The sequence below is a fragment of the Branchiostoma belcheri genome, unplaced genomic scaffold (assembly GCF_001625305.1).
Source record: "Branchiostoma belcheri isolate BF01 breed outbred unplaced genomic scaffold, Haploidv18h27 scaffold7, whole genome shotgun sequence".
Lineage (NCBI taxonomy): Eukaryota > Metazoa > Chordata > Leptocardii > Amphioxiformes > Branchiostomatidae > Branchiostoma > Branchiostoma belcheri.
In genome coordinates this window covers 5,901,173-5,922,270 of record NW_017804353.1, presented here as the reverse complement: position 1 = coordinate 5,922,270, position 21,098 = coordinate 5,901,173, and the positions used below count along the sequence as shown (strand labels likewise).

General features: G+C 41.4%; 2 protein-coding genes across 2 annotated transcripts in view; one reads left to right on the top strand and one right to left on the bottom strand.

Annotated features, from left to right (window-relative positions):
- Positions 1–16,365, top strand: part of LOC109484726 (dual oxidase 2-like) — a 38,691-nt gene extending 22,326 nt beyond the window's left edge. The window contains exons 18-34 of the mRNA XM_019788084.1: positions 961–1,146; positions 1,664–1,880; positions 2,871–2,964; positions 3,946–4,127; positions 4,929–5,031; positions 6,176–6,399; positions 7,531–7,761; positions 8,208–8,301; positions 8,784–8,833; positions 9,235–9,395; positions 10,005–10,125; positions 10,585–10,814; positions 11,676–11,834; positions 12,649–12,804; positions 12,872–12,907; positions 15,041–15,169; positions 16,134–16,365. Of these exons, the coding sequence (XP_019643643.1) occupies positions 961–1,146; positions 1,664–1,880; positions 2,871–2,964; positions 3,946–4,127; positions 4,929–5,031; positions 6,176–6,399; positions 7,531–7,761; positions 8,208–8,301; positions 8,784–8,833; positions 9,235–9,395; positions 10,005–10,125; positions 10,585–10,814; positions 11,676–11,834; positions 12,649–12,804; positions 12,872–12,907; positions 15,041–15,169; positions 16,134–16,259 (2,499 nt within the window). The 3' untranslated portion in view covers positions 16,260–16,365. The remainder of the gene's footprint in view (positions 1–960; positions 1,147–1,663; positions 1,881–2,870; positions 2,965–3,945; positions 4,128–4,928; positions 5,032–6,175; positions 6,400–7,530; positions 7,762–8,207; positions 8,302–8,783; positions 8,834–9,234; positions 9,396–10,004; positions 10,126–10,584; positions 10,815–11,675; positions 11,835–12,648; positions 12,805–12,871; positions 12,908–15,040; positions 15,170–16,133) is intronic.
- Positions 16,366–18,832: 2,467 nt separating this feature from the next.
- On the bottom strand, positions 18,833–21,049 carry LOC109484406 (tripartite motif-containing protein 2-like). Its single transcript, XM_019787653.1, has one exon. The coding sequence runs from the start codon at positions 21,035–21,037 to the stop codon at positions 18,833–18,835; it is 2,205 nt and encodes a 734-aa protein (XP_019643212.1). The 5' UTR covers positions 21,038–21,049.
- Between the last annotated feature and the right edge of the window lie 49 nt (positions 21,050–21,098).

Here is a 21,098-nt window from a genome sequence, read left to right as displayed (position 1 = left end):
CTGGTAGGTAAAGCCCCTGTCACACAAAGTCCCTGTTACACAGAACCATGAAGATTACTAAGGAGTATCACCTGGTAAGATTTTATCATAGAAGGACGGTCTCTTCCTCTCATACCTCCATGAGTGTACGAAGCTCAGCTCTGTTGCTGAGTCGGCTGAGGCTAGCATCTATGTTGAGTGTTGTACGCATTCTGCCGGGGTTCTGTTTGCTCTGGGTTGACTCCAATATCATTGACTCGCTTGCCACCAGCCCAAGGGAAATAACGTCGGTATTCATTCTGGGTAAGACCACACCGACTTATTATATGGCTGGTATCAGTGCGCGTATATAAAAAAAAATGTTGCGACCGCAGAGTCTCATTATACAAAGAAGGTACTTGAAGGATACCAGAGGTCGAGGTGGTTTATTGTTTTTTCTCTCGCTTGTCGACATGTCCATGACCTTCGAACTCTTCCTTATTAGTGCCCTATCCCTGACAGGCCCCTGGTTGTTGTCCTTCTCTTTTCACCTATTTCCTCACCCGACCCAAGTGCAAATGAGTATCTAACTTTGCTTAGAGACGTCTTCTTGGACAGGACGTAAATGTCTCGTATTTAAGGAGAGCCACGCCTTGAGCACCGTGAAAGATCCCACCACAGTAATGAAAAAGAGTAGGGGTCCTTCCCGGTGTAAGTTGTTCAAACCTTACAGTTCGGTGTCAGGTTTGACAACCTGAAGAGGAGATAATTATCTGTTATGTCAAACCTGTATATAATCTTTGATGATTATGTATGTTCATTCTCCATTAATTTTGCTGTCATTATGTTCGTATGTTTATATGTTTTGAACCCTGGAAGATTAGTCATTGTCAGTCAGTTAGGCATCGAAATAAACGAAATAAACGAAATCCTTACACAAATGTGATGAATCTTCATACATAAATATCTGACTAGCATACTTTTGTGTGTTTTGTGTCCTAGATTCTACATTTCGACACGATGGGCGAGCACAACTTCTGCCTACGTGAGCTGGAGAAGTTCTTCGGACAGGAAGGTCTGAGCTGTAACAAACACGAGATGAAGGGTAAGGAGCTGATGAGCAGGGTCAAGACCAAGGCTGACCGACAAAAGCTGCTAGAGAGGTTCTTCAGGATCAACTTTGCCCAGGTGTGTTGGTGTATCTGCACACGTATATGCACATTTATCTGCACGCGTATCTGCACATGTATCTACACATATCTGCACATGTGTCTGTACACGTATCTACACAAGTATATGCACACGTATCTGCTATGTATCTGCACACTTATCTGCACACGTATCTGCACACGTATCTGCACACGTATCTGCACATGTACATGCTTTCTCATAATGAACGCACGGAATTGTTATCTATCCTTATATATAATATATATATATAAAATATATATTCCAAAATATATAAACACATTACTGAAAGATAAGACAGCATGTCTTCCACAGCATACACAGATGAAGTCAAGCCCAACAGACATAGTTTTAGACAATTTACCTCCTGCAATGTAGAATAGCCGCTTTTATAATTCTTCATTTCATGGTTCCCATGTCGTTTTCCCTGCGATGGGCACCAGGGAATGAGCTTGAACTAAACCCGTACCTTAATGATATTTGAATTCTTTTACTATCTATATATTTCATATTCAAGGCGTTCAACGAAGACAACCCCATCGAAGACAACATGAGTTTCCGTGAGGCCCAGGAGGTCCTATCCTGTGAGCTGACCAAGACAGAGTTTGCTCAGTGCCTGTCCATGAAGCCGGACTCCATATTTGTGGAACAGATGTTCAACTTAGTGGACAAGGACGGTAGCGGGTACATCAATTTCCGGGAATTCCTGGACGTCATTGTCATCTTTGCTAAAGGTTCGTTTCCCATTTCCAGCTGTTTCCTGTTTGTATAGTATGTCGAGTTTTGATTTCTCTGGTCTAGACCCGCGGTGGCTGATCATACGCCTCTGTCCCCCGCTTCGTGGTTTATGTTGTAGTCATGGAGGTCCCGTGTTTGGGGAGAGCCACACCTCGTAAAAGAACCCACCACGTACACATTTCTAAAAAAGAATAGGGGCATGCTCCGGTGTGTGATGGTACAAATTCTACTGTCTGGAGTTGGTGATTCACTACAAATCACCCGGGCAGAGACCTGGCGAACCTCCGTCTTGTATCAGCCAAATCTTGGATAGGAGATAGGCGCCGCCAAGATTATAAGCTTGAAGAGTCATCGTGGCAAGTCATGATGATATGCCCCTCGACCGTCAAGGTTATGAGATCTACTACTATTATCAAGACCATTGTCTCTCTTGACTATGTCGATCTGGTCTTCTCAAATATAGAAATCGATTCATAAACTTGCCGTGCCCAAACATTTCAACGTCTTTACTTTTGCGTTTTCAATTTCAAGATGAAATAATTTTTCCAACTTGCCCTGCCTAGACGTTTTAATTTTCAAGACCAATGTGTGATATCGGAACAGTTAAAGGCACCCAAAGAAATTCCAGAGCAGGAATCGTGGGTTTCTAAGTTAATGTTCTGGTGTAGTAAGTTGAGTGACCATTATCCCATAGCATGCTAGTATCCATGAGGCAAAAATACGATCACACATACAGTATTTGACGTAAAACGGTTGCTTCTTTTATATCGTAGGCTTCTTCTAGCTTTTTAGGTGGTTAAAAAACGGACTCTTCACGTGCTACCACAACCATTTCAAATATGAAATATTGACACAATTGTGATAGGAAATAACAGTCATTGTCAATATCAGACAGATTTAGCTCTGATGGCTAGGTTGAGATTTGATCCCCAAGGTTACTACAGAATAAAGCCCGCTTAACACAAGATGCTGTTTACATCTGTCAGGTACTGGTGATGACAAGGCTAAGCTGATGTTCAACATGTACGATGTGAACAAAGACGGGAAACTGACCAAGGAAGAGTTCAAGAACATGCTCAGGTAAGGGGAGGCTATTTCTGAGAAATTTCAATTCAATTCTAGTCTATTCTATTCTATTCTATTCTATTCTATTCTATTGTTTATTATAATACCAACATTGCAGACATATAAAGTATAATGTCGCCTGAATGACATTGGTATTTACAATCATTACATTAGAATAAACACATAACATTACATTACATTGCGTTACATACATATATACATGAATATATACATACTACTGATATGAAACATACATCTTGAGTTTTGATTATACTGTCTGATTGTAGAGTCTGATAGACTGATGTAGGACAGAGTTCTGAAGTCTTTTTGTTCTGGCTGGGGGGATGGAGATGGTGTTTTTGTTCCTAAGAGAGCGGTGACTTAGTGACTTAGCGTATTGGATACTGTCTGGAAAATGGATACTGCCTGGCCGATTTGATTTCTTGGTTTTGTTTCTTTCTCTTAATGCCCATGATCATGATAATGATCATTCTGGCATACTAATAAACACCTGAGCGAACTGACAACTGATTTCAATACTCCGCCTGTCGCCAAAAGTCCTATCCCCTATATGACAACCCTCCTGAACGAGCAGGACACATAGGTCAACACTCTGTGTACTTTATTATGTGATCTCCCTTGTTTTACAATTACATAGTATAAATCCTATATAAATAATAGAAATATTGTTGATAACTTGATTTTAATAATTTGATATAGTACACGAACGTGCATCCTTTAACTAACGCATTGTACTAGTTTTATTACATATCGTATACTTCGACTGTACATAAATTGTAGTTGTAGTGTTTTTTAGTGCAATAACTTTGATGAATTTGTTATGTAATTGTAATTTTTAACCTTAAGTAATAATTGTATAAGTTTATGATAATGTATGTATGTACTATCACCATAATTCTGTCTTAGGACTGCAAGTGTGACATATGTGAGGGAAATGTTAAATAAACCATTCTTATCTACACTGACACATTGCAGGTCTATGATGGACATGGTGAACACCGAGGTGGAACAGGATCAGCTGAACCAGCTGGTGGACGCCATGATGGAGGCAGGAGGGGTGAGCGACCACGAGGTCCTAACGCTTCAGGACTTCGTCAACATCCTGGGCGACCAGAAACACGCTCTCAACAGGGCAGGGCTGCCCATGGATCTGCCAGGTGACAGATTGTGAAGTATCTGTATAGCCGGTATAACCACCCTTCGGCGTAACACACCAGCTTCTGTATCTGTATAGCCGGTATAACCGCCCTTCGGCGTAACACACCAGCTTCTGTATCTGTATAGCCGGTATAACCGCCCTTCGGCGTAACACACCAGCTTCGCAGGCATGCGGCGTGGCGGCGTCCCAATATAAGAAATAGGGTTTTATTTTGATTAGATTAGATTAGATTAGATTTGATTTGATTTGATTTATTGAAATTGCAACAGTGGCCCACAACCGAACCACCAACCCCCAAGACACATGTGCAGCGAGAATTGAGTAAGCACATTGGTAAAATGTTAATGAATATTATTAAAATGCATGATCAATTCTGATGTTGGAAATTATAGATGAAGCTCTGATGTGAGTTTTGAACTTGTAGCGGATTCAAGCGATGGTACACTATTTCATAACTGGTAGGTCTTTGGTAGGTCTTCAAACTGTGAGTAGTTTGGTGGCTCAGCGCTTCTTGTGTGTATCTGTAAAGAAGATATATTTGCCCTCCGGCGTAACACGTTAGACCAGCAAGATGTTGCACTGGGTTTAGTATCATTCATTGGAACCATGTACGTGGATATATACGTCTGCATCAAGCACAGATATCCAATAATTTATCAATCCTTCAAAGCGATAATATGAGATGGAGTGGCTGAAGCACCACGCTGTGTGATGTTGTTTTAGTTGTTAGCAGTTGTTTTCAAATATTGTGCAAATGTTCAGTTGAAAAAAACTGACTTCTTTTTTATTGCTATTACAGGCAACAATATCAAGATTCCTGACACTAAAGGAGTCCAGGCCAGGCCAGGTTTGACAAGGGAGAATACCATAGTTCGGCTGAAACAAGTGCACCAAGCCTACCAGTAAGTGTCGAACTAGCAACTGCTCCATTATCAGCAAATAATGATTTAGTTTATAGAATTTGCTACTATACAGAATAGCAAAGATCTTTTTATCACAACCATTTATTTTTCACAAGCCGACGTTTCGATGACCGTCAGTCATCTTCATCAGGTCAATTCTGACTGGTTTACTGGGCACTGACACTAGATGTTACTTGGTGCATAGTGCACTAAAGGTGTTACATAGATCATAGAGCACTTAAGCTAGTTTTTTTCTGTTTACAATACATTCATAATACATCAGTGTCAGTGCAGAGTAAACCAGTCAGAACTGCCCTGATGAAGATGACAGACGGTCATCGAAACGTCGGCTGGAAAAAATAAATGGTTGTGATAAAAAGAACTTTGCTATTAAGTCGTTTACCAACCTGATGAAATTATTTACGGTTGCTACTATACAATTCAATAGACGAGTCATTGGACACATGAAACTGGAATGATGTGTCAATACTTAACAGTACTCTGAGTTCGGAAATTCCGGCATAGGTTTTGAGAGAGTTGTAAAAATGTTTGCGGGAAATCAGTACCAGCCTTTTCCCTTTAGATACAAGCAAAAAGTAAATGTATAAAGATGAACGAAAACAGCTACCTTGAAGTTGAGGGGGGTGGGGTGGCAAACATGTGCTAAGCTTCCAAGTTCACCATCTACAAAAGTCATTTTTACTTTGAGGTAAAAACAAAATATGTATTATTGAGTGGCTGAGCTACATGTATGTGTGTGTTTTTTGTCCAGGCAGAGTACGTGAGTAGGTAGAACGGCAGTTGGTCAAAGGTCTTAGAATATGACAGGGAGCCAGCAAAATATTACAGGTCGACATAGTTACGTGAATTCCAGACATCGGGGACTGTATATGATAATTGTTTATTGCAAATTCTTGCCCGAGGGCTACTTGCAGGAACAGAAGAAACATGGTATAAAAACAGACAATTAGTACATATAGAACTACTGATAACTACTAAGAAACTACTGGTAAAAACTACTAGGTTTGACTTCTTTTTTGAAAGCAGAGGAAGACAAATGATCCCACTTTTTCTGTATATATACTTGCTTGACGTATTCTTGTTTCGTGAAAAAAATCGTACATTGCTTTGCATGTTTCCATAGTAACGAAGCAGAGATGATGCGACGCCGTCACACGCAGACGACCTCCGGGATAGAGCAGGGCCTCGGGCTGCGGATCGGCACCAAGTCCAAGGTCTACTCCACCAACAAGCTAACACAACGACTCAACAGCTTCAGCAGCAAGGTGCAGAACTACAGACTACAGATCTTCTGGATGACGCTGTACCTGCTGGTGACGGCCGGGATCTTCATAGAGAGGGCTTACTGTAAGTGGATTTCCGACTTCGATTCATTGTGCACGTGTGCATGACGTATGCTAAGGTCATATTTCCAACAGTTTGCAAGAACGCTTTTAAAAAATTTGACCAAAAATGAACGAAATTAATCATGAGCATATGAATTCTTTATTCACACATACAGCCAGACCGAGCTCCGGTTTTGAAATGTGACCTTAGCAGAAGGCGGTGTGGTAATTTTGATTTTTGCAGACACATATCGTCTATAAATTTTTAACTGGTTCCATGTGAAGGCCTGTTGCTAGAAACCTCTGCTTTGAGATAAAAATCAACATACGTTGCAAGTGTTATTTTATAAAACAGGTTTCATAATGGATCGTGGTTTAGACGAAAATTCGTTGCATTGCGAATCACAGCTGGACCATGATTTGGCATATTCAACAACGTGGCCGGCCATGCTGTCAAGCATTTAAATATAAAGAAATGTGTGTATACGTACTTCGGGTCATTCGGGGACTCCATGTTGTGCCTGTTATGATCAAGTGATTCATGTCTGTCAGTATGTCTGTGTGTCTGTCTGTCTGTATATATTTATGTATGTACGGGTGTGTATGTGTCTAGATTAGGGTTTAGTTTAGAAACAAAACACGTGATTACAAAACTCATAGTGGATCTGTGGCACCCCTCGGGAATCACAACGGGTAATTAGCTGCCGGGTCTCCGGCCCCTGTCGCCGCGTGGCCCCAGTCTGTCTCCACGCGCTATTGTATGTCATTCATTCCAAACTACGTAGAGAGAAGCGTGCAGATAATTTTGAGACTTGAGACTTGTGTTATTCCAAAATGCTTTGGAATGGATCACCTTTTGGAATATTCCACTTTGTAGTATTTCAAATAATGTTTTATGTGGCGTAGCGGCAGAGTGCGTGACTCGGAACCAATAGGTCCCTGGTTCGAGTCCTGACATGCCACCGATCGTGAAAATAAGTATTGTCCTGTATTTGTACTCTGTGTTGGTGGCGGCATAAAATAAGTTGATATAAGTTGAGTGTGTCGTCGCCATGTTTGGTCATTAAATGATGGAATAAAAGAAATTAAAAGAAAAATGTTTGGGGATGGAATACAACAGCATTGATTAACCTTAATTTTTAATTTTTTTCAGTCTACTCCATTGAACGTGAACACGCGGGGCTGCGCAGGATCACCGGGTTCGGCGTGTCGGTGACTCGCGGCGCGGCCAGCGGGATGATGTGGACCTACTCCGTCATCCTCATCACCATGTGCCGCAACACCATCACCCACATGCGCGAGACCTTCCTGCACCGGTACATCCCCTTCGACTCCGCCGTCGCCATGCACAAGTTTGTCGCCATGTCTGCGCTCTTCTTCACCAGTAAGTTTTCATTTTTTTGCAGTAAACAATCAATGATGTTGCCGTACTTTTAGAATGGATTGTTGAGAATTAAGAGGATGTCAAAATCCTGTCAAAATTTTGTATTGGTCTTTTGCCTTTTTGAGCGAGCCACTATGATTGATAAGACTGCATTAAGGCATTGAGTAAAGAGACTCTTTTTATATTTACGCAACCAAGTCATTTATTAGGCCGACATTTCGGTGACCGTCGACGTCTGTCACCTTCCTCAACAAAGCAATCCTGACTGCTTCACGTGCACTGCATCACAGGTGTTAATAAAAGATTTGGTTGACTGTGTAAAATAAATCTCTTTACTCATTGTCTTAACAACCTGATGAAACTATTCACGGATGCACGAAGGCATGCGGGTCAATTGATTTGGAAATTTTTTACAATCTCTCGTTCCTTTTCTTCCCCCTGACCAGTCATGCACTGCTTTGGTCACGGCATCAACTTCTTCCACATCTCCACCCAACCTGCGGACGACCTGACCTGTCTCTTCAGGGACTTCTACCACAGGTGAACCCTCCTTCACACACATCGTATGATGCACACTTATGATGAGTATGGCGGCAGAACGTCTCTTTTAAGTCGTATTCGCGTATATTAAGGATGACGTCCTGTCAATAGTTTTCTAATGTTGTGTCAGAAAATACATCGTCTGCAATGGTCGAAATTTTGTTTCAATGTTGGCCAAATAAAAACCGTGAAAAATCCGCGGTGATATCATCATGGATGAAGAATATCATCGTACGTGCATTAAATGTACAATAGAATGTTAATTGAGATGAATGGTTCAAAACGAGTACCATACGCAGCATATCAACGATAAATTTTGTGTATTTATGGGGACCTATTTCTTTGATTTATGTCAGGTACGATAAGTAGAATATTCATGAAGCCAATAAAATGATTTGATTTGGTATTGAAACAATTATGCCAAAGTGCTCTCAGTCTTAAAATGCTAACAGTTTTTTTCTACTTTTCAATATCAACCATAGGTCCTTTGATCTGCCCAAGTTTCACTACTGGCTGTATGAGACTACTACAGGTTTGTAGACGACTTTTGTAAACCATTCTAGAATGATGATATTTAGGAACATCAAAGTGTGCCAAGTAAGCATAGTCTTACGCTTGTCCATAAGGGAATATTTTCTTGCATTGCTATCTGCAGTTCGAAATCCATACTTCAAAAAGTCGCTTAACTTATGTGAAAATTAGTATTGTCTTGTCCTGTATTGGTCATCTGTGTTGGTGGCGGCATAGAATAAGTTGATATAACTTGAGTGTGCTGTCACCATGTCTAGCCATGAAATATTGGAATAAAAAAAGACGCTGCGTTATGACAGTATATGACATTTGTACTATTTGAGAGTTTTGTAACGATTATAACATTTGCTGCAGGTACATTCCCTTAACATGTACATATTGCTTGCACATGTATAATCCTAGGCATGACCGGGGTCCTGCTGGTACTGGTCCTTGCTGTGATGTACGTGTTTGCAACCCAGTACTCCCGACGTTACCTGTTCAAGGCCTTCTGGTTCACCCACAACCTGTACCCGATCATGTACATCCTTACAGTTGTGCATGGATCCGGCCATTTAGTGCAGGTACGTCTAAGACTAGAGCCCTACTCTGTCACACAGCTACCTTTGTAAAGCAAATTTGCGAATTTGAGTTGGATGTGAGTCAAATTTGACCACCGGACACGTCCTAAACATTGCCAACCCATATATATCTACTTCATAACACCAGCCAGACAAGCTAGTTTGAACCTCCCGTTTGAATTTCACAGTCTAGTGTTTTAATTAAAACATCTTAAAACATTTAGCTGTCGCAACCGAACTATGGGCAGCTTTATCGAACACCAGCCAACCACATCCAAACTTGCTCCCAACCTACTTCCAACCATGGTTGGGTGGAATTCGGCCAGTGCTCGGGAGGCCATATTCGGCTATGTGTCTTTATACCTCGATATCATAAAGCTAATTCTTATAATAAGGAGACTTTAATGTTTCAAGACAAACAAAATTTCTTTCTCTCTATGTTTCTTTTGTCTTTTTTGTAACTAATATTTTGGCCAGTACAATTGATAATCAATACTTGATTTATTCATAAGCTCAAATGTCGCAGTTATTTTTTTCTTTCTTTGCCTTTGTTGGTAAAATGGTAACGTATTTTAGATCATATGGTTTGACACAAGCGTTTGCATCATGCAGGAGCCGTACTTCTATTATTTCCTACTGGGCCCGCTGGTCCTGTTTACTTTGGACAAACTGGTGTCCATCAGTCGCAAGAAGGTGGAGATTCCTGTCCTCAAGGCCGAGCTGCTACCATCAGGTAAATTTTGAGTTATATATATATACACTAACACCCTCTATCTGGTACTGGTTCAATTGCAATTCTGACTAAATTGATTCTGCTTAAAAAGTTAAAAGCAACTTTGATTCGATGTGTTATTCCAAAATCCATGTCAAGTTTTGGTTGAAAAAATCAACTATTATTGTCTGGAAAGCTTCCAAAATTTAATGGAATTTGTTGTTTGTTGTATGAAAAATTAGTTCTTATGTGTTGTGCATATTGTCATTGTCGTGAATTTGTATGTTTTGTTTGTACCTACGTTGTATTTTCATGTACTACTATGTAATGGTCAGCACAATTCAGCAGTCCATAATTTGTTATCTGCCGCTACATGTATGCTGACCACTGTCTTGAATAAAGAATGCTATGCAATACATATTTTGGCAAATGTACCAAGTTTTTACACACTAAATCCCGTTGAAAATAATTTTTTTTTAGCCGTCACAATGTTGGAGCTAAAGCGACCGGCTAACTTCGACTACAAGTCCGGGCAGTGGGTGCGTATCGCCTCGGCCGCCCTGGGGAATAACGAGTACCACCCCTTCACGCTGACCTCCGCGCCGCACGAGGACACGCTCAGCCTCCACATCCGCTCCGTCGGACCCTGGACCAACAACCTCAGGAAGGTGTACGACCCCGCCAAGATCGAGGGACACGATCTCCCTATGGTAGGTCGTGGTGCTAAAGATATGCTTCGTGGTCACACATTGATACGAGTATCGTAGGCGGTCGTGCGATTCTGATTCCGTAGAATTTTCAAACTGACTCTGACAGAACCAACCGCCGACGAGCATTCAAGACAACATCTTTAGTTGAATTTGCACAACATACGAATGACTATATCGTACGACAATTGTACGACAAATGTGAGCAGGCCCATACTGGCCATATGGCACGTAAAGCGCCACACACATGTGATTCCGTGGCTAAAACCTGAAGTGAAAAAGTGATGTTTTCTTAGCCTCACTGATTCCATAACACTACTAGCTTCCTGCTTCATATTTTTGCCATTTTACTTCTTAGCTCATTTATAATATCTTTATAACGATGAGGACATGAACTATAATGACTTCTTAAACATCCCTTAAACATTCCACTTCATTTTAATAGAGACATAAGCATTGTTACACGTAATTTCCAATCTGTGAAACGAGCAAAACGACATGTAATAAAACGAACCAAACACTCTGAATGCGGCCCAGAAAGTCTGAAGGCTATAGCTACTGCTGTTGATCCTAATTTTAGACAGCGATTATGCAATATGTAACATGATAAAGATGAAGATTGTCTAGGCTCCTTCGCATAGTGATTTTTGAAGCGGCGGCGTTAATTATTTTCAGGGAGTGACGCGAGTTATGCTGCGGGGGCGGTTTTGCCGCCGAGGGACTTTGCCGGGGAGAGACGGTCCCTCGGCGGCAAAACCGTCGCGTCCACGTCGCTCCCCGTAAAAAATGTCGCCGCAGCTTTAGAAGTCTGGAAAGGAGGCTAAGGATTGCCCAGTGACATATACTATAAATGTTGCCCTGCAGGTGTATGTTGACGGCCCCTATGGAGAGGGTCACCAGGACTGGTACAAGTTCCCCGTGGCCGTGCTGATCGGCGGCGGGATCGGAGTCACGCCATTCGCCGCCATCCTGAAGGACATCGTGCACAAGTCAGAGATGGGGGCCAAGTTTGTTTGCAAGAAGGTAAGCCTCTCATTTAGGCTTGAATAAAGATACTTTCTGCAATTATGGGAGTACGGATTTCATTGATGGCATCTTGACATTGGCTACCCCCTCCCCTCATAAAATAATGCTCTAATAATATTATTAACGCAGATGCGATATCTGGACCTAGAAATTCGTTAAATTATTTCGTATGACTGAGATGTGAATTCATCTTTACGCTACCTTGATATGATGCATTATTAAAAAGTATAGACATCAGAACAGGTGTTTGCAGAGTGACAGATAAGGGGGCATGGTGTAACCACAGACTGGTAGGCTGGAAGGAAGTAAAGGGTTAAAAGATTACCATTACTTATTTCTGTCTTCATAATCCTGCTATATTCCTGCCTGCTTCCTTATGGAAATCAGCGAAGAAATGCATATGCAAAACTAGAATATACAAAAGGGAATAAAACAAGAAATTCATTTTAAATTCTTCATGCCATTCTAAATTTTTCTTTTTCTTTTTTCTTTTATTTTTTTTGAAATTCATTTTTACTATAAGCAAACACTCACATAGACATAGAGCCTCCCTAATTGGACATAAGCGCTAAATGACTAATACATAAAGTAATATCTATAAACAAGCCTTATATAAGGTACCCACTTACCCCGATGCCTCTCCAGCTTCCCTCTCCGAGACGCAATTAGGTATTCTGTCTTTTGATAGAAAATTACTAGTTTTCTAAAGAACTCGAAATTTAAAATTTTAGATGCCCTAGACTGAAGCATGACAAGCTTACCTAATAAAAAGATTAAATTTGTTAACGGTTTCGCGCCGATTTCTTGTTAGATTTACTTCCTGTGGGTGACTCGGACCCAGCAGCAGTTTGAGTGGCTGACTGACATCATCCGGGAGGTGGAGGAGAAGGACAAGAACGACCTGGTCAGCGTGCACATCTTCATCACACAGTTCTACCAGAAGTTCGACCTCAGGACAACCATGCTGGTACGGACACAGGTTTCTTTATAGAGTTAGCTTAGTCATCAAGTGTTAAAACATCTTCATCACACAGTTCTACCAGAAGTTCGACCTCAGGACAACCATGCTGGTAAGGACACATGTTTCTTTATACATGTACATGTACATACAACTAACAGTAGTGTAGAACATCTTCATCACACAGTTTTACCATACCAGAAGTTTGACCTCAGGACTACCATGCTGGTACGGACACATGTTTCTTTATACATGTACATACAAGTCTGCTTGGTCAACAAGTGTTACTGTAACAGTAGTGTAGAACATCTTTATCACACAGTTCTACCAGAAGTTCGACCTCAGGACAACCATGCTGGTAAGGACACACAATCAATCAATCAATGAAAAATGGTTTATTGATAAAAGACATTGCAGCCAGACAGGCTGAATTGCGCCTTCTGTACATACATATTGTGCAGGACACATTAAAATATTTACAACAAAGTTTTAAAATAATACATAGCTTTAAAATAATACATTTTAAAATAATACATTAGTGGCAATTGCTTCTAATATCAGTTAGCGTTCAGGATCCGCAACATCGACGGTACAGGACTGTTCTTAAACCTTAGAGTTCGGCAGGTCGGTAGGGTCAGTTCATTAGAATTCCTAAGGGACCGTCCATGTGTTTGTCCCCTGGAAACGGGTACTAACTCAACAGTTCTTTCAGATGTTGCCATGCTGCTTGCAAATTTGGCGCACAAGTGGTCTCGTCTGGTAGCAAGTCTCTTTAGTCCGCAGACAGTAAGTGCTGTGTTATAGTCTGTGTAAGCCCTCCCAAGAATGATGCGACATGCCCGCTTCTGCACACGTTCAATGGCTGCCGTTTGCTGATTAGATAGGCCATGATGCCAAACAGGTACACAGTACTCTAGTACTGGCCGGATGAACCCACAGTATACCGTCACAAGGTCAGACAGTGCTAGGCCAAAAGTTTTCAGTCTACGGATCATGAACATACGCTTGCTTGCCTTTTTTGTCATCTCACACACTTGTGTTTCCCATTTGAGGTTTGATTGTAGCCATAGTCCCAAAACTTTCACTACATCCACTGCTGCAAGCTGTTGTCCATCAATGGTTATTGGGAGGGGTGGGGGTGGAGTTTTCATAAAGCTAACAGTGAAAGTAAAACATTTCTTTGGATTGAGTTTAAGTTTTGTGTCCTTGGACCATTTGTTCAAGTTCACTTGTTCTTGGAGATGCGACTGTTCCTGGATATGTCTGTTCTCTCCGAGAGACAGATCATCAACGTACTTCCACCGGTCGGCATATGCTAGGCAGGCATCGTTGATCATGCATAGAAAGATAATAGGTCCAAGTTTTGTGCCCTGTGGTACGCCGGTGGTGAGTGTTTGCCAGTCTGACAGTGAGTCTCCATATCTAACACACTGTCGTCTCTCCGAGAGGAAATCGACAATCCAGGGTATGATACAAGGTCGTGTTCCCATGCTCAGGAGTTTGTTAACGGCCTGTTCGTGGTTGATTGTGTCGAAGGCTTTGGTAAAGTCGGTCAACACAATGGTACCCACGTTTTTACTCCTCTCTGAACCTTGAAACAGGAAATGTACTAAGCTCACCAAACAGTGTGTAAGGACACACTTGTTTATTCATACATGTACATACAACTCTGCTTGGTCAACAAGTGTTACAGTAACTGTAACAGTAGTGTAGAACATCTTTATCATGCTGTTCTACCAGAAGTTTGACCTCAGGACAACCATGCTGGTACGGACACATGTTCCTTTATTTATATATGTAGAGTCGGCTCGGTCAACAGGTATTACTGTAACAGTAGTGTAGAACATCTTTACCACACAGTTTTACCAGAAGACAACTATACCGGTACGGGCACATGTTTCATTGTAGAGTTAGCTTAGTCTACAAGTGTTACTACATTTTTATCACACAGTTCTACCAGAATTTTGACGAAAGGAAATTTATTGTGGTATAGACACGTTTCTTTATCAATTTTGTTTATAAAATCTTTGTGGTTAACAAGTATTATTTCAGAACACTTGTGGCGGTAGGACACTTTTGGTACATCGATAGCTAACTCCTAAACCATGAAAGTTAGAGTTTTGAGGTTCATGGACACACACAACCCCTAGTACATTTTAGATCTGAAATTCACGAAAACATACGCTTAAAATCCCCACAGTACATTTAAACTTTGAAAATTCAACAAAATCCTTTTTCCCCACAGTACATCTGTGAGCGCCACTTCCAGCGTATTTCTGGGCGGAGTCTGTTCACCGGCCTCAACTCCATCACCCACTTCGGCCGTCCTGACTTCCAGCACTTCTTAATGTCACTGCAGGAGGAGCATCCAGAGGTCAGTCTACATTCTTCTGTCATACAGGCATAGCTATATTGTTACAACAACAATAATGAATGAATGAATGAATGACGACCTTTATTGCACATTTTGCCACACTTGGCTAAGTACAGGTCAAAACAAGACATGATGAAAAGATACATACAAAATAAAACTAGCTATCATTACATAAACTCAACTTCTCGCTTTTCCGTTATAGTAGAGATAAAGGAACAGATATGTTTTTCAATGGAAAGTTTGTCAAGTCGCATTAGGAATATGAATTTTTCTACAGTGCTCAAGTGTATGAAGTAAGAAAATAGGTTTTGTACAAGCCTATACAGATCATTTCTCTCTAATTACAAAAGGTAGTGGATGGCAAAACTATAATCAGTTGCTTGTCAAATGAGTATCTGTTTTTTGCGCATCTTATTATCTCGATGTGTAACCTTTACCGACGTCTTCCATACTACTTTCAGCCAGAAGGTTATTAACTTAAGCCTGTATTACTTAGTATACAATATAAGGCAACACCAATTTTATTTGTTGGTTCTCGGATTCGCCTCTTCATCTGTTCCTGATTTGCAAAAAATAAAATTCTGAATCAACTCAAAATTGCTTATATTTTGTCCTCAACAGTTGAGAAAAGTAATTTTCTTCCTAGTTGTTACATTTTTTCCATCTATCAAAGCAGAGGTTTGATTAAAAGTTCAAAATTCATTTTTAAAATTATAACCCAGCCTTTTTTGTTGACTTCATGGCTCCTATCGTTGCATTTGGCGCTATAAGAGGATGCCAAACCCTGTTTTTATTTTTTTATTTTTTTCGCCCTGTTGCTTCATATTTTTTCTGGAAAAATCCGAGAACAAACAAATCAAATTAGTGTGGCCTGTCTAACTAAATCTAGTTATATATATTTATATGAATATAACTATGGGTTTTCATACGGGCTTTTTTGTCATCTGTGCTTTTCTGTTTTCAGACACTGTTTGGTGTGTTCAGCTGTGGACCTCCACCAATGACAGCGGACGTTGAAAAAGCCTGTAGCGAAATGAACAAGCTTACCTTCGGCGGCGTGTCCTTCATTCACCACTCAGAAAACTTCTAAGACACCACAACATTGTCTTCTCACTTAAAGTTAAAACTTTTGGTCCAACACAAAAAATCTCTCCCCTTCGAGCATTCGACCAATCACTCTGGTCTTCCTCAGTAGACTGACCCAGTGAAGCCCTGTATATGGCTTCCTTCACCCCTCTCAAGAAATAGTCTTGTTCAGTGTCCAAAATCCTTACAGTGAACCGCGACGGGGGCCGACATCGTCTACCATATACGGCACGTCGGCAGAACGTACTGCGCCTGCGCAGAACCCCGTATTTTTGCGTTTTTCGTTGGGTTTTTGGTCAACGTTGCATCAGAATTTTGCCTGTTGCAGAGAATATTCTTTCCGACACAACATGTGGAAACTACTGTCGAAATGTTAACCTGCCAAAGTGCTATGTACAATACATTACGGGTTTCGCGCAGGTGCAGTACGTTCTGCCGACGTGCTACCTTTGACCCAGTGTTGACGTCACACTTTAAAGAAGCCACGTGACAAGCTTCACTGGATCAGTCTACTTAGGAAGTGACTGGCCGAAAGCTATAGGTGAAATGATTTTTTGTGTTGGACCAAAAGTTTAAACTTCAAACATGTAACTACCAACACAAATGAATTTTCATGATACAGGTTTTCTCGTATCACTCTATTGCTTTTTATACAATCATGACTTTATTGCACAACGATTGTGCAAGGTAATATGTTTGGCATCTACTTGTACATATAGCTACATTGCATAACGCTAAACTACATAATACAAGAGAGTGTGGTATGGGATAAAAATTGGTTTTTACAGTCATTGGTGGAATTTGTATCGTCTTAATATATTTTACTATATTTATCATGTAGGGGTTGTCTCATGATGCCATTATGCACTTAAATTTGCTAAATACGAAGAGTACTTGTCTACGAAGACACTAAAGATACCAAGGGCGTACTTCGTAGATACGTTTGACTGCATTTGTGCACGTGACAATTTTAAAACCAATTTTATTTTTCTATGTTAATATTATTACTTATTTCATTTATCTGACAATCATATTATCAAGGATGGTTGCAAAGTGCTGATACATGTAAAAGTAACCTGTTAATTCAGAATATGTACATTGAGTACATACAGGGTTATATTATTGTCTTGTTGGTTTGTTATTTGAATTAGGGGATTTTTTACATTCAGGATGTAAGAATAGCTAAATTTTGTTCTGAATAGATTAGAGTCAAAGTCAGAAGATGAGAATAAACAAATGTAATGAGTACAGTTAGTTGTCCAGTGTTGGACATAGTCCATGTTATAGACTCAGCCCAAACCATCACAACTATTACAAGTATTTATTGTGTTTTTTTGTGCTGTGTGCCTAAACAGAATTGTGTGTGCCTCTGGAGAGTTTCTTCCGTGGCAAGGTTCTTTTTTTGTGTGTGTTCACATATATAAATCACGAAACTTTTGACAGATTTGTGTAATTTCCAGTAAATCATTATTATTAAGATACATAAAGGGATGGTGCGCTTTGATAGAGCGGATTCTATCTGTATTTCTTATGTATTTGGCTACTATTAGACACCCCTGAGCAGTATGTGGTGTGGGATCGTACCTGTTGAGCTGTCATGCGTTAAGCCGTGAATATATTTTATTAAATCCATGAAAAATGGGGGTATTGTTTTTGGTGTGTCTCTGTGTGTCTCTGTGTGTGTTTCCCCACATTTGTAGTCAGCAAAACTTCTTCAGAACGCCTTTATGGATCGTGATGATATTTGGTATGTTGGTTTGTCATAGGAAGACAAAAGTCAATGTCAAATATGGGCCTCCTAGCCTAGTGGATGATCTTGGTACTGCAGCAGAACTTCCGTTTTTTGTATCTGTTGTCCTGAACATGCTATCATCTTCGATTTTTTGTGACAGATAGCTTTTCCTGTCAGAAAAAAAAATGGTGTGGGTTTTGTTCCCATATCAGCTTGTTCTGGAACTTTAATTGAGGTTTCTGGCGAAATCTTTTATAGCAGATAAATCCAGAAAAAAACAACGTATTTTCATCATTTTTATATGTAGGTGACTTAGAGAGAGATGTACATAATTAAATGCAAATCATGCAAATGAAGACTTTATTTGAATAATCAAAAGAAATTCTGAAATTACAGTGTTTTACATCATAGTAATTTCATACATGTAATGTATGTAATCTACGGCAAGTGGAACATCAACAGATACCAAGTATGTAAATAATGAGCTAATCAATGAGCTATTCTGTACTTTGTTTACACAAGGCATTTTTTGCACCAAATTTTGAAATATTTTGATTGAAAAAATCTTCTAATGATTTTCATTTACTTCTACTGTTCAATACATTTGTGCTATAATTTCATACTTCTGCTTCATTTATGGTTGTCAGTAAAAAACAGCCCACGAGGTGCACACATTTTTTGAATGAAAACACCCAGCTAGAAAATATTACACTCGAATGGTGTAATTTTTTTCTTGAATGACACCCATATGCAATATAAAGATTCAACATAGTTTGAAAATCAATGACCGGAAAATTGACTTATATCGCCCTAATGTTACATTATATAAAGTTTTAACTTTAAAGCTACATGTACCTGTACAACTCGACACAATGTCCAGAAAAACACGCTACAGCTATGTGGCCATCCGGTGTCATCGCGATTCCAGCGGGGCTTCCCGCCTGAACTGCGGCCACGGTTCTCAGGTACGTCCCGTCAGGCCTGAACTCCTGCAGACGGCGGTTATTCAGGTCCGCTACGATAATGCTTCCTGCCGGGTCTAACGTCATCCCCGATGGACGGTTGAACTCTCCATCACTCTCCCCAAATTTACCAAAACTAAACTTCAACTTCCCCTCAAGGTCGAACACGAACACTTTATGGGCAGCGGTGTCAGTGACAAAGAGAAGGTCACGTGATTCGTCCACCGCTATGAACCATGGGTTTTGTAGCTGCCCCTTGCCGATGTCCCGGATGTGACTCCCGTCATGCTGCAGGAGGAGACACGACATCTGCCTGTTATCCGCCACCACCATGCGGCCGTCCTTCAGAACTGCAACACCAGTCGCATGCTGTAAACAGTCAGGTTTTACGGTTCTTGTGAGTTTTCCTTCCTTTGAGTACACAAAGACTGCTTGTTTGCCAGCGCTGAACATGTTTTCCGACGTCACCAAAAACTGTCCACTGGAGTCAGTGTCTATGCCGAACGAATCCTCACCATCAAGCAAGAAACACCTAAGCGACTGGCCAGTCATGGAATCGACTATCTGAACCCGTCTGTTCCCTGCCTCCAAGACTGCAATGTTACCATCCATGTCCACTGCTACATCTGATGGGCAAGAAAGTTCTACCTCCCCACCTCCTTCTCCTCCGATGGTTAAGACTGGGGTGTCCCTGATTTCCACTATGACGTCATACGGACTTCCCGCCACAGACATGCCGTTCACCTTGACCTCTAACCTATGGTTGCCGGTGACCTCGGGTGTGTAGGAGATTTCCCACAATCCCTTGCCCTTCTGCTGCAGCTGTGTTGGTACCGCCCGGCCCAAGGGGTCCGTTAGGAGGGCTGTGATGTCATCTTTGGGCACAGAACAAAGTCGCCCATTTCTATCAATTGTGCTGAAGAGAGAGACATTTCTACACTCTACCACGACAGGTTTTATATCAAGTGAACATTTAGATGCGTCTACCTTTACTTTGACTTGTACGAACCCCGCCTGGCCCACGGCATCTCTGAGCTCCTCCACAGCCGTCCCCTCCGAGAACACGACGTGACTCGGTCGGGCTGTCAGGTCGGTTGGAGTTGTCAGTAGTTCTTCCACCCTCTGTCGTACTTGACCCTCGACCTCGATGACGTGCACGTCACTACGGTGTTCCAATGCTTGTTTACAGAACTCAGACGCCATGATCAGTCCGGTTAACTCAAACTCCATCGCTTCTTTCTGTGTGTCCAGACATGCTCCGACTCTCTTGAGGCTTGAGCCTATTTCTTTGACAACCTCTTCTTTTCTGTCTTGAATCAAGGCGATCAGTTCGTCAAAATATTCTGTGGCCTTTTCAATCGCTGCCTCTGCCATTGTTGGCAACTCCAATATTTCCGTCTCCACTTTACTCAGGGTCGCTCGCACGACTTTTTCTCTAGGCTCGACTTTCAGTAACAGTTCTTGTAGATCTTGTTTCTTTCTCTCAGCGACGGCGACGATGTCTACGGGATTGTGTTGATCACTCCGTCGATGATCAACAACAGTACAGTCGACACAGACCAGAGTCTGACAAGGTTCACAGTAGAAACTTAAAACTTGTTGTTCGTGCTTCGGGCAGAAGGCTTTACGCTGAAAGTTGCTGGGAACACCTTCAGAGGCTTCGAGGTTCTCTTTGGTCACGATCTGATGCCCTCTCATGGCAGGAAACTTGCGATGTGTGTTTGTACAGGACTCACAGAGCAGAACGGCACACTGTACGCACCATACCCGCGATCCTCCCTCCTTCCCCTCGCACACCTGGCACGGCACACCTGGCTCCGCCCCTTTCTTCACGGCCGCGAAGTCCAGCAGTTTGTTGACGTAATAGTTGCTCATGAGTCTGCCAACACTTTGTTCTGAAAGACTGACCCGTTTGTGGCAGGTTGGACACTCCAGCGGCTGTTGTTTGGTGGCCCATTCTTGCAGACATTGTTTGCAAAATGTGTGCAGACATGGCAGGATTCTGGGGTCCCGGAAGTGCAGCATGCAGATCGCGCACGTCAGGAACTTCTCGTCAACCTCGGCAGATTCTTGCTTTTTACTCGCCATTGTGCCACAAAGACTGTTGGTACTAATGACTAAGTTGCTAAGCTGTAGTCTTACTTGGTTG